At 48.5% G+C, this 14,390-nt stretch overlaps 1 protein-coding gene across 2 annotated transcripts in view; it reads left to right on the top strand.

Annotated features, from left to right (window-relative positions):
• The first annotated feature begins 1,532 nt into the window (after positions 1 to 1,532).
• Kcnk10 (potassium two pore domain channel subfamily K member 10) overlaps positions 1,533 to 14,390 on the top strand; it is a 133,954-nt gene continuing 121,096 nt past the window's right edge. The window contains exon 1 of one of the 2 annotated variants that reach the window (XM_075948053.1): positions 1,533 to 1,857. In XM_075948053.1, coding sequence (XP_075804168.1) covers positions 1,815 to 1,857 — 43 coding nt within the window. In that variant the 5' untranslated portion in view covers positions 1,533 to 1,814. Of the gene's footprint in view, positions 1,858 to 5,350; positions 5,930 to 14,390 lie in introns of those variants that run through there. The other variant, XM_075948052.1, reaches the window with a different exon arrangement.

Genomic DNA, 14,390 nt, shown 5'->3' on the forward strand with positions numbered 1-14,390 from the left:
GATCCATATTACCAGGGATATCTGACACCCTTTGCCCTTTTGTTGCCGATGTCTCTGGCTTTTACACGCCAAAAGACAGCCCAAGATTAGAGCAACATATACTCAAGGGTAGGTGTTCCCAGATGGTGATTGGCACCTGAAACGTGAGACTGGATTAAGAACTATGCTGAGAGTAAAAAACAAGGACTTCTTGAATTTTGCATACAAATGGATGGAAATAGAAAACACTATCCTGAGTGAGGTAAGCCAGACCCAAAAAGAGGAACATGGGATGTACTCACTCATATTTGGTTTCTAGCCATAACTAAAGGACATTGGGCTTATAATGCATGTTCCTAGAGAAGCTAAGTAAGAAGGTGAACCCAAAGACAAACACATAGGCATCCTCATAAATATTAACCTTCATCAGGCGATGAAAGGAGACAGAGACAGAGGAGCACGGGACAGAAATCTCAAGGTCCAAATCAGGAGCAGAAGGAGACGGAGCACGAGCAAGGAACCAAGGAACTCAGGACCGCGAGGGGTGCACCCACACACTGAGACAATGGGGATGTTCTATCGGGAACTCACCAAGGCCAGCTGGCCTGGGTCTGAAAAAGCATGGGATAAATCCGGACTGGCTGAATATAGAGGACAATGAGGAATACTGAGAACTCAAGAACAATCGCAGAGGGTTTTTGATCCTACTGCACGTACTGGCTTTGGGGGAGCCTAGGCAGTTTGGATGCTCACCTTAGGAGACCTGGATAGAGGTGGGCAGTCCTTGGGCTTCCCACAGGTCAGGGAACCCTGATTGCTCTTCGAGCAGATTAGGGAGGGTGACTTGATCGGGGGAGGGGGAGGGAAATGGGAGGCGGTTGCGGGGAGGAGGCAGAAATCCTTAATAAATAAATAAAAAAAAAATAAAAATAAAAAAAAAAAAAAAAAAAAAAAAAAGAACTATGCTGAGAACTATGTGGAGACACTATCTTGGAAAAGAAATGTAGTGCCAGTGGATAACCCTTTCCTGTCCCTAATGAATGGGTGTATTATCCCCCACCTGCACGTGCGTGTGTCTGTATGTCCATGTGATATCTTCATAATAAAACGTGCAAATGGAGTTCAAGTCTTTTGAAAAGAGGACCCAGCGCTGTGTCTCTCATGTTTTGAAGAGGTGAGGGGGGCGGGGGCGGATTTCTTCTGTGTTTGGGGAAGCAATGAGGAAACCCAAGGGAAACAATTCCGTGTGGTGCATGAACCCATTCTTATGAATTTAAAGTAGATTTTGATCAGAGCCACCCTTCTTCCTTTAGCTAAGCAGAATCCTCCAAGGGGCTTTATTGTCCCCAATTATCCCCTGTCCCAGGAAATTTTTGTACCTCACCTCTGAGTAGAATTCAACTCTTCTCTGGCTGAGCAGTTTTCCCTCTGCCCCCTCAGGTCACACTGTGTCAGCCCAGACCGCGACTGAGGGATGCCTAAGGGCTTGCCAACTCAGGCAAACTTCGTTACCAGAGATGATTGAGGTTTTGGGGTTTCCCCAGCCCTCCCACGCCAGGCCACTCAGCTAGCGTCAAAGAGTGCGGCAGGCAACTCTACTCTGAGCTGCAGGGACCGGGCAGAGGACCCAAAGCACCCTGAATGCTGCCTCTGTCAGCCTGGGCGAGAGCGAGTGCAGGGCGGGTTTTTCCGCCAGATACCTTGTTTTCCTGCGGCAGAAACCCGAGGCGGGCGGGCTCCTTCCACCAGACCTAACTGGCCCGCAGCAGCGATAGCCATGGAAGTTGCTGTGGCGCAGAGCGAGAGCCAAGCACTCGGCGCTGCTTTTTTTGTGGATGTGTTTTTCCTGCCTAAGTCACTTCTTTCTTCTTCCTTTGGGTAAGTGGAATCAGTCTGCAAATAACCAACCAACGGGCAAGAATTGACTTCGTTGGAAGCTGGAAGCGGGGCGGGGAGAGGGAGGGGGTGTGTGGGGAGGTGGGAAGCGGGGGGGGGGGGGGGGAGGCACACAAGGGGTTAATGTGCTAAGTAGGTTCAGGGGGTGGTCTTGCACTTCAGTTTTGGAAGAACTGCATTTAATTTCACGAGCGTTGAATGGGGGATACTTGAATTTCTTTTTGTTCCACACCCTCCTCCATAAACTCGTCTTTGAAACCATCCTGAAGGAAGAATGAGAGTGGGGAGGAGGGAATGACCCAGAGGTGAGCGGCCAGTGAAAGGTAAGAGGGAAGGAATCCAGTGATTCAGTAGAGAGATAGTCCTCCAAGCCAGTGACCAGAGCAAGACTTTAACCCAACCAGGAGCTAAACACTCAATCTGTTTCCCCAGGCCAGCAGGGTCTGCCCCAAGTCTTCCAGCCTCCCCATAACTGTCCTGATGCTCTTGGGGTGAGGAGGTCCTTCATTACCCAGAGGTCAAAATCCACTTCTAAAGAAGACCTGCAACTTTGTACCCAAGGGATGCTCTGTGTTTGTTGATTGGCTGAATGGTAATGCACCAGAAGATAGCAGTTTGTTCCACGAAATGGTACTTTGGGCAGTCATAGGATTCCTTCATGTTGACTTCTGACTACAAGGAGATCCCATGCATTCTTCAAAGGGGAGGAGGTTGGAGTGTTGGGTAGTCCAATATTAGAATCGTCATTACTCAAAAGAACCATCTGCTCAGAGTCATGGTCCTGGGCCCCAAGGTTTTGGTATAGAAACTATGAGTGTTTGGATCAAGTACGCTTGTGGTTTGATTTCCCCTCTGTGACCTTGGGAGCATCTCTTTATCCCCCTGAGCAGAAGTCTCTCCTCTGTAAAAAGAGGCCAGGGAAGGTATCCTCAGAGAGATGGAGGAAGAGATGAGAGAAGGTGAAGCTGCATTAAATAAGCTGCTTTGCCTCCTCACCTGGGAGGGATCTGGAGAGCAGGCGCATTTCTGTTGATTCCTCCCTGATTTCCAGGGGTTGCAGGGAGGAGAGGACATAGTGAGACTTGGAAGTGCTTGGAAGCCTCCACTTTGGGGGCTTGGGTAAGAAATTCCTATCCACACCAGAGTCTCTGAGGCTCACAACTGGGGGATGCAGACAATGAATTTGCCTTCTTTTCATGCCTTGTTTGTACTCACAGTCCAAGGAGGGCTAGTGTGGAAACAGCCCAGAGGAGGCAGCCCTGATGCGCCTGGGGAATCCATCCAAAGGGCTGAGGAGGCAGAGCAGCACTTCACCATGGTGCCAGCTTTCCTCGAACCTGGTCTGCAGAGAACTCAAGCTCTAGTTGGGCTGTTTGTGAAGTCAGTGACAAAGCACTTCCCAGCCAGTGCCCCTGTGGATCTCCATAGAGTTTGCTTTTGGACTTAAAGACCAGTGTGTGTGTGTGTGTGTGTGTGTGTGTGTGTGTGTGTGTGTGGTGTGTGGTGTGTGGTATGTGTGTGTGGTATGGTGTGTGTGTGGTGTGGTGTGTATGTGTGTGTGGTGTGTGTGTGTGTGTGGTGTGTGTGTGTGTGGTGTGGTGTGGTATGTGTGGTGTGGTATGTGTGTGTGGTGTGTGTGTGTGGTATGGTGTGTGTGTGGTGTGGTGTGTATGTGTGTGTGTGGTGTGCATGTGTGTGGTATGTGTGTGTGGTATGGTGTGTGTGTGGTGTGGTGTGGTATGTGTGGTGTGGTGTGTATGTGTATGTGTGTGTGTGGTGTGTGTGTGTGGTATGTGTGTGGTATGGTGTGTGTGTGGTGTGGTGTGGTATGTGTGGTGTGGTGTGTATGTGTATGTGTGTGTGTGGTGTGTGTGTGTGGTATGTGTGTGGTATGGTGTGTGTGTGGTGTGGTGTGTATGTGTGTGTGTGGTGTGCATGTGTGTGGTATGTGTGTGTGGTATGTGTGTGGTATGGTGTGTGTGTGGTGTGGTGTGGTATGTGTGGTGTGGTGTGTATGTGTATGTGTGTGTGTGGTATGTGTGTGTGGTATGTGTGTGGTATGGTGTGTGTGTGGTGTGGTGTGGTATGTGTGGTGTGGTGTGTATGTGTATGTGTGTGTGTGGTGTGGGGGGGGGTGATAAAATGAACCTCAACGAACCTCAAGGCTATTGTATGGTTTTAGGACCACAGTTGGCAGACTTGGGAGTAGGGCAGTTATCACTTTCTCTTCCATGTGTTAAGGCAATAACATTCAACCTGACCTTCTGTGAAGGAAAGGTTCACTTCAGTCTTACTCTTTGCCAGGTGGTCAGCACCGGGCACAGTAATGGTACACAGAAAGGCTTCAGTATGTGTATTCTGCATGAGCAATGATTTTAGCCATCTTGTAGACCAGGCTACACAAGGGTACTGAGTCGAACTTCCTATCGAACACACAGTGTGCTAATCGGACCTTTCTTTAGCAAACATTTTTTTTTTAAGCACCTATTATGTGAAGACTCTCTTGCTAGGCATCTCAGGGGACTTGTAAGCAGAATTCATATTGATACTTGGGTGACTCTTTCAAAAGCACCCTTTTCTGGACGCCTCTATTTTGCCATAAACCCAGTGGGGGTGAGGCGTTGCCCTAACTCTCTGAGAACATGGTTAAGGTCTTTCTGCACCCACCGTTGGTGCTGTTTCTCAAGGGTTCCCTGGGCCACCTCCTTAGCTTCTCAGAGTCACTAAGCCTTAGCAACTCGACTTTCCCCAGGGACTCAGTGCCTCTCCCCAACCCATCTCCCTAGCCTCCAAGCATGAGCCCCAGTCCGGCTACAGGTAGCTGGGGAAGGGACCTAGCTGTGTCTGGGGAACTAGGTGCAGTGAGATAGCAGCAGATGCAAAGCGGTCCCAGAACAAAAGGCTCATGGCTGGTACTGGCCTCCTCAACTCAGTAGCGCAGTGGGGACATGGGTTCGGGACTCAGGCGAGAGAACCTCGCTGGGGATCAGAGAGTGGAGTACCAAAAATGAACTGACAGAAGACAGAGAGCAGGTGCCCGGGGTGGGAGCGGTGAAAGGAGGTCACCCTCCCAGGCCGAGGTCTGCGGTGGGGCCGCGGCAGGCCCTTTCCTCCGCCTCCTGCAGAGCCTTCCAGGCAGCCAAGCGTGTCTCCGGCTGCAACTCCACCGAGCACGCTGTGGCCGCGCCAGTAAGTAGCAGCCTAGCAGCCGCGCCCTCTGCTCGCTATCGCTGCGCAGCCCGGGGAGGACAGGTCTGCCACCGCCCAGCGTCCAGACCCGGGTGTCCGGATCCACACGCGTCCCGCTTTCTCCCGCAGTGGCGCGGCACCTGCAGCGTGCCACGGGGAGGGTCGCCTTGGCTGCTAGCTCTCCCGGGCGCCGCGCCACCCTTCTGTCCAATGGCTTTCAGCGGGTGGGGAGTGGGGGGCGTCGCCCGGGGGCGAGGAGCCGCGGCTGGGGTGGGGCGAGTGCTCTGTGATCAGCCGAGTGAGGCTGACGTGCCCGCCAGAGCGCGCGGCCGGGTGTGTGCGCGCCTGTATGTGTGTGTATGTGTGTAGTGTGCGCGCGTGTGTGTGTAAGCGAGAGAGGGGGTACGAACACGCCTTTGGGGACCCGAGGGACTCTGCGGTGGGATTCTCTTCGGCGTCGGCCCCGTGGCTGCTCAGCTTTGGGTCTTCCTACCGCTTCTGCAGAAGCGACCCCGCTCTTTCATCCTTTCGGAACCACCCTCAGCATCCGATCTTACTTTTTCTTTCACCCACGAGGGCAGCAGCTGGCCACCTCCGTAACCGGTGCAAACATCCAAGCCAGTGCTCGGTGCTTTCCTCAGCTAGTATTTTCCCGCTTGTCTTTCTTTGGGGCTCCCCACGAGCCACTCCAATGTTCCTCCATCCTAACAAATTATACTGTTGGTCTGTTTAACTGAAGAGTTGTAAATCTTGAAGACTTTATTATTATTATTTTGATTCTTTTCATTTCATCCCCCTGTGGGCAACGGAGCAATGAAATTTCCAATCGAGACGCCAAGAAAGCAGGTGAACTGGGATCCTAAAGGTTGGTATTGCCTACTTCGGGCTACCCTGGCTCTCCTCCACCTGCAGGTCCCTCACTGGCAGGCGTGGATGAGCTTGCTCCCGGCAGCACGCGTCCTGAGGCTGGGAAATGCGCCTGGCAACTGCAGCGTGGGTGGGAGGAGGGCGGAGGCAGCGTGGGTTCGGAGCCCAGATCGCGCCTGTCACATAATCGTTGTCCCTCTAGGATGGTTTCACAATCTATTTAAAGATATACCAAGCTGGCTGTTTGTTTTGAAATTTCACGGAGTGTTGGTATTTGCTTTTGACTTTGTGAGTGTCCCTGTGTGTGTGTGTGTGTGTGTGTGTGTGTCCTTTGTTTCTGGTGATCTTTGTCTCTCTGGCAGATGGGTGGGGTGCCTCTCACCGGACCTGGAACTGCACCACACTCCCGGGTATCCTCAAGGGGACGGGTTTCTTGGCAGCATCTGAGGCTGCGATCTGCAGTAGCTGTCCCTAGGGTGGCACTTCTCTCATAGGGCATGTAGAATAATGGAGCCCACGGGGCCTGCGGAGTCTTTGCTCTGTCTTATTCCTAATCCTGCTCGCTAGTTTGGCTCAGGTTGTAGAAAGAGTATAGGGAGTGTCTTTGCTCCACAATGGTGGGTCTGGGAAGGTCTCACGGAGTGACCTACAGTGTACCCACTCACACAATGGCTTGGTACACTTTTAGGAAAGTGGGGTCACTTTCCCTTCCTGTAAAAGGATTAAGACAGGTGTGCGGCTGCACCACACCCCTGACCTTGACTACTGCTTCTGATGTTAATGTACAGATAGTATTACAGCTCTTAGTGACCTGTATGGGAACAGAAGTTGAAACCGTAGGTCCAATCACACCTTAGCTCACACACATGCAGTCAGTGCTTGAGTGGGTCTTGGAGTTAAAATTTTGTGTGTTTAAATTTCTTCTTTTTTTTTTTTAAAGAATATGTTTTCATTTAGGCTTTGACAATTTTATACAATGCATTTTGATCATATCTAATTCCCGCTCAGTCCCTCCGTTTAAATTCCGTTGTGCCTATGTTTCTTCTTTTCCCCAAACTGGAACGGGGGGGGGGGAAGCAAGTTTTTTGTGGACTGTGTGTGTCTTATGAGCTGACTGGCTGGCAAGCGAGTGAAGAGACCTTGCCCTTCATTTTGCAAACACCCTCAGTGCAGCCCCAGCCTTCTCTTTGGGCTCCAAATCTCTGGAAATAAGAAGTGCCATTTGGCTTTTATTTTTAATTCTTGCAGGTCATATTGATTTGTCAAATACATGCTTCCCAGCAGGCACAGTTCTGGTCCTGGGAATATGGTCAGAACAGGACAGAAATATGTATCTTCTTGAAATTTACAATGTGGGTGTCAGGTCAAAATTAGTGGCTGCAGGGAGGAGAAGCCTGTTCTGTGAGACCTGTGGGGCTTTTAGAAAGTCTGATAGGAAAGACTGAAGCTGGGTGTGGTGTTTCATGCCTGTAATGCCAGCTGAGTCAGGATTTCCATGAGTTCGAATCTAACATGGGGTTATCTCGAGAGGTCCAGGTCAACCTGGGCTTCTAGCCTGTCTGAAACAAAACAAAGCAGACTGACAAAGGCCGAGGGAGGGGATGCTCAGTTGGGTTTTGTGAGACAATGTGCTGGCCTAACACCTAGAGTGGGCGTTAGCTGGCCAGTGAGAAGGGGATCTGCCTTCTATGGGGAACTGCAGGGCAAAGGTCGCAGAGCAGATGGACTGTGTGCATTTGATGAGCTGGAAGTAGCGTCCCATGCCCAGAGGAGAAAGTAAGGAGCAGGTGCTGTGAGGTGTAGCTAGGGGGATCTACGGACTCTGGGGCCAAAGCCCTGGTGGTGGTGGTGACAGAGTCAGGTTTGGGATGGAGATAGAGGGGTCTTTATCATAAGCCTTGAAAAGTTTTAGCTGGAGCCATGTGACCTGAACTAAGTTTCAAAACCATTGCGATGTGATGGGACTGTGGGGACCAGATACAGTGGTGCACTAACCAGGGCGGTGGCTGTGGAGATGGAGAGATGAGGGACCACTTGCTGTGCTAACTTGAAGTCCACAGGATTTGTGAAAGAAGCACCCAGGTGTGACTTCTGAAGGACTGAGAGGGGTAGGTAGCTTCTGGAATTCTGGTAGAAGGAGCATTGAGGGGCTGTCTTTCTCTGATGCTGGCTTTGGCTTTGAAAACTTATTTCTGTAATAGCCTCTTGTGTCCCAGTGACAAGTGCTTCTCACAAATTCCCCGTATTTCACAGTCTGATACGGGGAAGAAAAGCACACGAGTAGCTTCTACAGTTACCCGGCTGCTAAAAATAAACACCTCAATAAAAACAACAGCATCTCACGAGCCAGGCCAGCGAGCCAGGTGCTTCACGTTCACGATTTCATTCAGTCATCCCCATACTTCTCTTTTTTAACTAAAAATTTAGTCATCGTATGAGGAATGGGTTTCCGGATGACATCTTCCTTCGTATGTATCACTATGCTTTGCTTATATTCATATCCTGCATCCCAGCTATCCACCCCCAGCCCTCCTCCCTCTCTCTCACTGGTCGCTCCTTCTGGTTTGCTTTCATTATTTAAAAATTTCTCTATTTCGTCTTATGTGTATGGCTGTTTTGCCTCTGTATATCTGTGTTCCACATGTACCCGTGTCCATGGAGGCCGGTAGGATAGGCGTCAGATCCTTCTTGGAGCTGGAACAACAGATGATTATCCAGTTGCCATGGGAGTGCCAGGAACTAAACCCAGGTCCTCCGGAAGAGCAGTCAGTCTCCGGGCTCCATTTTTCCAGCTCTTATTTGATGGTATGTTGCTGCCCTATTTGACCTTTGCCAGGATACTATGAAGCTGCCTTCCCCTGAAGGGATCTGGTCCACACCTTTGCTTTCTGAAGGCACAGATGGCTACAGTCTGGCTATGAGGCAGGAGAGTGGGTGTGTCTTAGAGTTAAGTGCCAGGTAGGGATGAAATCCTTTACATATTAGTTTCCTTCATGTTGACATACATCTTAGAAGGAGAGTATTATCCCGCTTTTAAAAATGAGGGGACCGAGGAAGAGAGAGGCCAAGTAACTTGCTCAGAGTTGCACGGCTAGTAGGTGGTGGGACTGAACTAGAATCTGGGCTCCTTAAGAATTCTTCTAGCCTGTGTATCACAACTGGGACATTAAACTCTTGCCTGGTGAGTCTTCCATCAGTCAGGGACTGGAAAAACTCATTGGAAGGAGGGGAAAAAAGGAAGAAAGAGAATGAAGAGGTACAGGAACTGGAAGAGGGGCGGTATGCATTCAGAGTCAGGGACTGGAAAAACTCATTGGAAGGAGGGGAATAAAGGAAGAAAGAGAATGAAGAGGTACAGGGACTAGAAGAGGAGCGGTATGCATTCAGAGTCTCCAGAATCATTTAGTGGTGCTTTCCTGCCTAGTTGGTATTTGCTTGCTGTTAAAGTATGTTAAAGGCTTTTAAGCCCCAGAAGCATCAACACAGGATGTTCGCATGGCTTAAGGTGAGTGGATCAATGTAGTGTAGAAACCTCAAGGTTTGGGGGTGGAAAAGAATTAGGTTCTGGAGGCAGTTGTAGCATTTAGTAGCCATGTGACTTCAGGCTATTCATTTAACTTCTCTAGGCCCTACTTTCTTCCCATAGAGAGAACAGTCATTGACATGACTTTGTCTGTCTCTCTAGCTTTTCTCATCATACCACCCTCCAACTTCTGATGGTTGAGTACTTGGGCAGTGGCTTATCCTTCTCCTCTTCCCCATTTTCTCCTCCTTTTCTGTAAAGGAGCAGATTGTTTTTGTCCCAGGACCTTTGCATCTGTACTAGAGCTGCTTGTGGTGAATAGTCAGTCACATGCCTGGCTCCTTGCTCCCATTCGACTCCCAGATCACATGTTACCTCCTTTGAAAGGGCTTTCTTGCCTATTTGAAGAGCCCAGTTCCCTGTCTCTACCAGGTTCTATAATACATCATCTGCTTCGGGGTCTTTCTGGCACTTGTTGCTCTTTAGAGCCATCTTGCTTCCTTATACATCACATGGGATGCTGGCTTCCTTCACTAGTGTGCGAGCTTCACCAGGGCTCTTCCACATCTTGTTCGTTCTTGTACTCAGTGCCACAGGAAGTGCCTGGCAAACCTTAGTCACTTATGAGCCCATTATTTAATAGATGATGAATTGGATGGATAGACGGAGATAGAAATGGGTGAAAGAGGGAGAAGAGCTAGGTAGAGGGAGAGATGGATAGATTGATGTTTGCACGGATGATGGACAGGTGGATGGGCGGGGTTGGAGGGGACCCAAGGCTCTGTGCATTATGAAATTCTAGACGCCTCTAAGTTGCAAACCGCAAAATACAAATAAGGCTAGAAGAAGACTATCTTCGATAACATGGCCCAGAACCGACACCCACATTCCTTTCCTTTCCATTTCTCAAGCCTGTAGCATGCTGCCTTCCTTTTCCCCCTTTTCAGGAACTGAAAAGCTATCTGAGTGTGAGGTAGTGATGCCAGATGGGCGTGTCCAGCCAGACAAAGACCTGGTCAGTATTCAGTTAATAATGGGGCTGTGGCTGTTTTCAGGCCCTTTAATACACCCGAGAAACGTGTAAAACCTCAGAACGGGAGCTGGAGTCTTTAAAAAGCCACACTTTCCGTGTAGAGTTCCAGAAAGGTCTTCTTCACCTTTGGTGTCACACTTTTCAGTTTACAGAACACTTGTAACAAATGATGTCATTTATTCTTCAAGCAACTACTTTTTGCAGATATTAGAGTTCAGTCTTACTGCTGGGAAAGCCAGGATGTTAGAAAAAGGATAAACAGCTTATTTGGGGCCTCCAAACTTCAAATAGGCAGAAGAGAGGCGGACCCAAGCCGACCTTGAACTCTACCAGAGCAGTTACCCAGACACCTCTCTTCCCTCCAGGGTCTTATCAGTTCCAAGGTCATCCCCGCTTCCTACTCAGTGGTACACTGACAAATCTCTTTGAGAGAGGGCTAAGACTCCAGCTGTGGGCTGTTTCAGCAGCTTGCACCTGCGTCGGCTGACAGACGTGTTACCCCGTGAGTCAGCGTGTTGAATGCAGTCGGTCTGTAGAAGCCCACCTTCCATCCTGCCTAAGAGAAGATATCAGTCTCTGGTGAATGGGAACTCTATGGAGTCTGCGAGGTCCCACGAGTGCTGTCTTCATTAGCATGTTTCCAAACACACATTCATGCAGTTTAGTTTTTCTGGAAAGGGAATCATCTATTTCTTATTTAATATCCAACTTTCAGAAGATCAGCATTCCAAATGCAATTAATAATGAGCCCAAATCACCATAATTAGCTCGAAAAGTACAGCAGGATGGCGTTTCAGAGATTTTCTGGATTGAGATTTGGTTCAAGCTTCCTTTACAGCATGGTTGGTTCTTTCTTCGTGGAATGAAGACAGGGCATGTGGACCTTTGCCGTTCATCTCAGTTCTAACACATCTGTGTGCATGCGTGTACACACACACACACACACAGGGGGGGGGGGGAGAGACACAGAGAGAGAGACAGAGAGGGAGAGAGAGGGGGGAGAGACAGAGAAAGAGACAGAGACATAAAGAGAGAGACAGAGAGGGAGATAGAAGGGGGAGAGACACACAGAGAGAGACAGAAAGAGAGACAGAGAGGGAGAGAGAGGGGGAGAGACAGAGAAAGAGACAGAGACAGAAAGAGAGAGACAGACAGAGGGAGAGAGAGGGGGAGAGACCACAGAGACAGAGAGAGAGAAGAGAGACAGAGAGAGACAGATAGAGAGGGAGAGAGAAAGAGAGAAGAGAGACAGAGAGAGAAAGAGAGAGAGGGGAGAGACACACAGAGAGAGACGGAGACAGAGAGAGAGACAGAGAGGGAGAGAGAGGGGGAGAGACAGAGAAGAGACAGAGACAGAAAGAGAGAGACAGAGAGGGAGATATAGGGGGGAGAGACACACACAGAGAGAGAAAGAGAAGAGAGACACAGAGAGAAGAGAGACAGAGAGAGACAGACAGAGAGGGAGAGAGAGAAGAGAGACAGAGAGAGAAAGAGAGAAGAGAGACAGAGAGAGAAAGAGAGAAGAGAGACAGAGAGAGACTGTTGAATGATAGAGCAGGAAGAAGTCGTTTGACCACTGCCAATTTCGAGGCTTCAGTTTAGTCCCTTGAAGAGAGCAGAGACATGAATAAAAATGGTGATCTCTTTGCAGATTTTGTTAAGAAGGGTACTTAACTTCGTGATGGCTCACACTGAGTAAATCTGCTTAGGGCCCATCCACAGGCTTGATTGTGGAACCCAAACATGGCATTGAGAGTAAGGTCACCATGTTGATTTACACCCACCTGGCTCCTTCTCTTCTGGACTCTGATTCTTTGGGTCTTCCACAGCAGCTTAGAGTTGTCTGTGAGACATGTCACTGTCACCCAGAATGGGGAAAGCAGAGACTTCATATTTACTCTGCAGAACATGATTTATGGACAAAACGTGAGATTTCTGTTAATTCTTCCAAGTGTCTGGAACCGAGTGCCATAGAGTGACAATGAAGCCCGACTTTCTCAACTTTACATGAGGCTGGAGAAGTGTGAGGACCCCAGCCTGGACAAAGAATGAGTGACCATGAAGTGAATGCCCTTCCTTTGCCATTTCCAACCCTAGAGAGGTGGGGGAGGCGTGGGCATTAATAGTTGTAAGTATAGAATTATGGACATTAATGGCTGTAAGGGTTGGAATAGGGGTTTTGGGTGTAAATTTGGCCTTATTGCTTCTGTATGAGTCAACAGGGTTTGTTGCTACCACATACAAGCATCTGTCAATGGCAACTTCTCCTTCCTCCCTTCTTTCTTCCTTCCTCTGTCCTCGCCCTGTTCTTACAGAGTTGATCTCAGTTGCTATTGCCTCTACATAATATTCTCACTTCTTCCCCTACTCAATTAGTCAATGTAGAGAGTTTCAGTTGTTAAGTGGACAGTGGAAAACACAGTGAGATTATTTTTCAGATGAAAGAGAACTTTGAGTTCACTGAGGCCTTTGAAGATAAGCTTAAAGTGCCAGTTCTTGTAATTATGACCTAGAAGCCAGAAACAAGTACACCACACAGAAAATGAGCTTCTTATATAGATAAGTAGACTAGAGGTCTCCTGAACTACAACAAAATATTCCAGTAGGATAGAGACAAATATTGTAATTTAACCTGTGTGTGTTGTGCATGTGACACTGGCTGTGAATGTGTGTGGAGGTTAGGGGATTTTATCCAGGCCTTCCTTCCTTCCTTCCTTCCTTCCTTCCTTCCTTCCTTCCTTCCTTCCTCCCTCCCTCCCTCCCTCCCTCCCTCCCTCCTTCCTTCCTTCCTTCCTTCCTTTATTCCATTCTTTCTTCCTTAATTCTATCTATCTATCTATCTATCTATCTATCTATCTATCTATCTATCTATCATCTGTCTATCTGTCTGTCTGTCTATCTGTCCATCCATCCATTCATCCATCCACCCACCCACCCACCCACCCACCCACCCACCCACCTACCTACCTACCTACCTACCTACCTACCTACCTACCTATCAATTTATCTCCTTACTTTTTTGGAGACAGGGTCTCTCAGTAAATGGAAGTCATTTGGGCCAGACTGGCTGGTCAGGAGCTTCAGGAATCTTCACAGTCCTAATTCTGGGATTACAGATGTGTGCTGTTGTTTTTACATAGATGTTGGGGGTCCAAACTCAGTAGAGTGAGAAACTAGTTCACTGAGCCCCATAACTTACCCATTTTAATGTGATATAAGCCTGGTGGGCCAAAAAGAAGTGCTGGGTGTCAGTTTTGATACCTGACAATTGAACACTCACCAACTTGGTCATGTGAGAGAAGTTCGGTAAAATTTTAAATAAATGACAAGAGGAAAAGATTAAAGAGAAAACGTTCCTGCCTATTAGTTTATTTCCCTTCTTTGCCAATTGGAGATGCTTTATTTTTCACCCACATTAACCACAGACCAACCTGAGACATATCCTAAATCTACTAGTTGAGATTGTTGCTTTAGGCTAAAGCATTCATTTCTTACTGCAGAGTTTGAGATGTATGAAAAGAACTTAGGTCAGAATGGCTTGAGAAGAGATTAAATTCACTTTATAATCATTTAATTTAGGCTCAAGGTAAGCAGTCTCCTTGTGCATCATGGCAGTTGGGGGTGGAAAGATTGGTTTGGAGTTCCAGGGCTGTCTCTGCTGCTGCACCTATAGAAAAGAAGAGAATGGAGTTGTTGATCACTTGAGTCCCTTTGGTCTTAATTTGAACTGCTTTGCTTAGTAGTAACTGACTGGAGGAGATTTCTTCATTTTGACTTAGTTTCGTTGCCTATAAGATGGACAAAGTACAACCAGCACATCCTTGGTTTGTTAGGCAGATGACATGAAATGAGACGATGCATCCAGAACTCTCCCAGGCACTGTATAGATGATAGATGCCCTAT

The sequence above is a fragment of the Microtus pennsylvanicus genome, chromosome 14 (assembly GCF_037038515.1).
Source record: "Microtus pennsylvanicus isolate mMicPen1 chromosome 14, mMicPen1.hap1, whole genome shotgun sequence".
Taxonomy (NCBI): Eukaryota; Metazoa; Chordata; class Mammalia; order Rodentia; family Cricetidae; genus Microtus; species Microtus pennsylvanicus.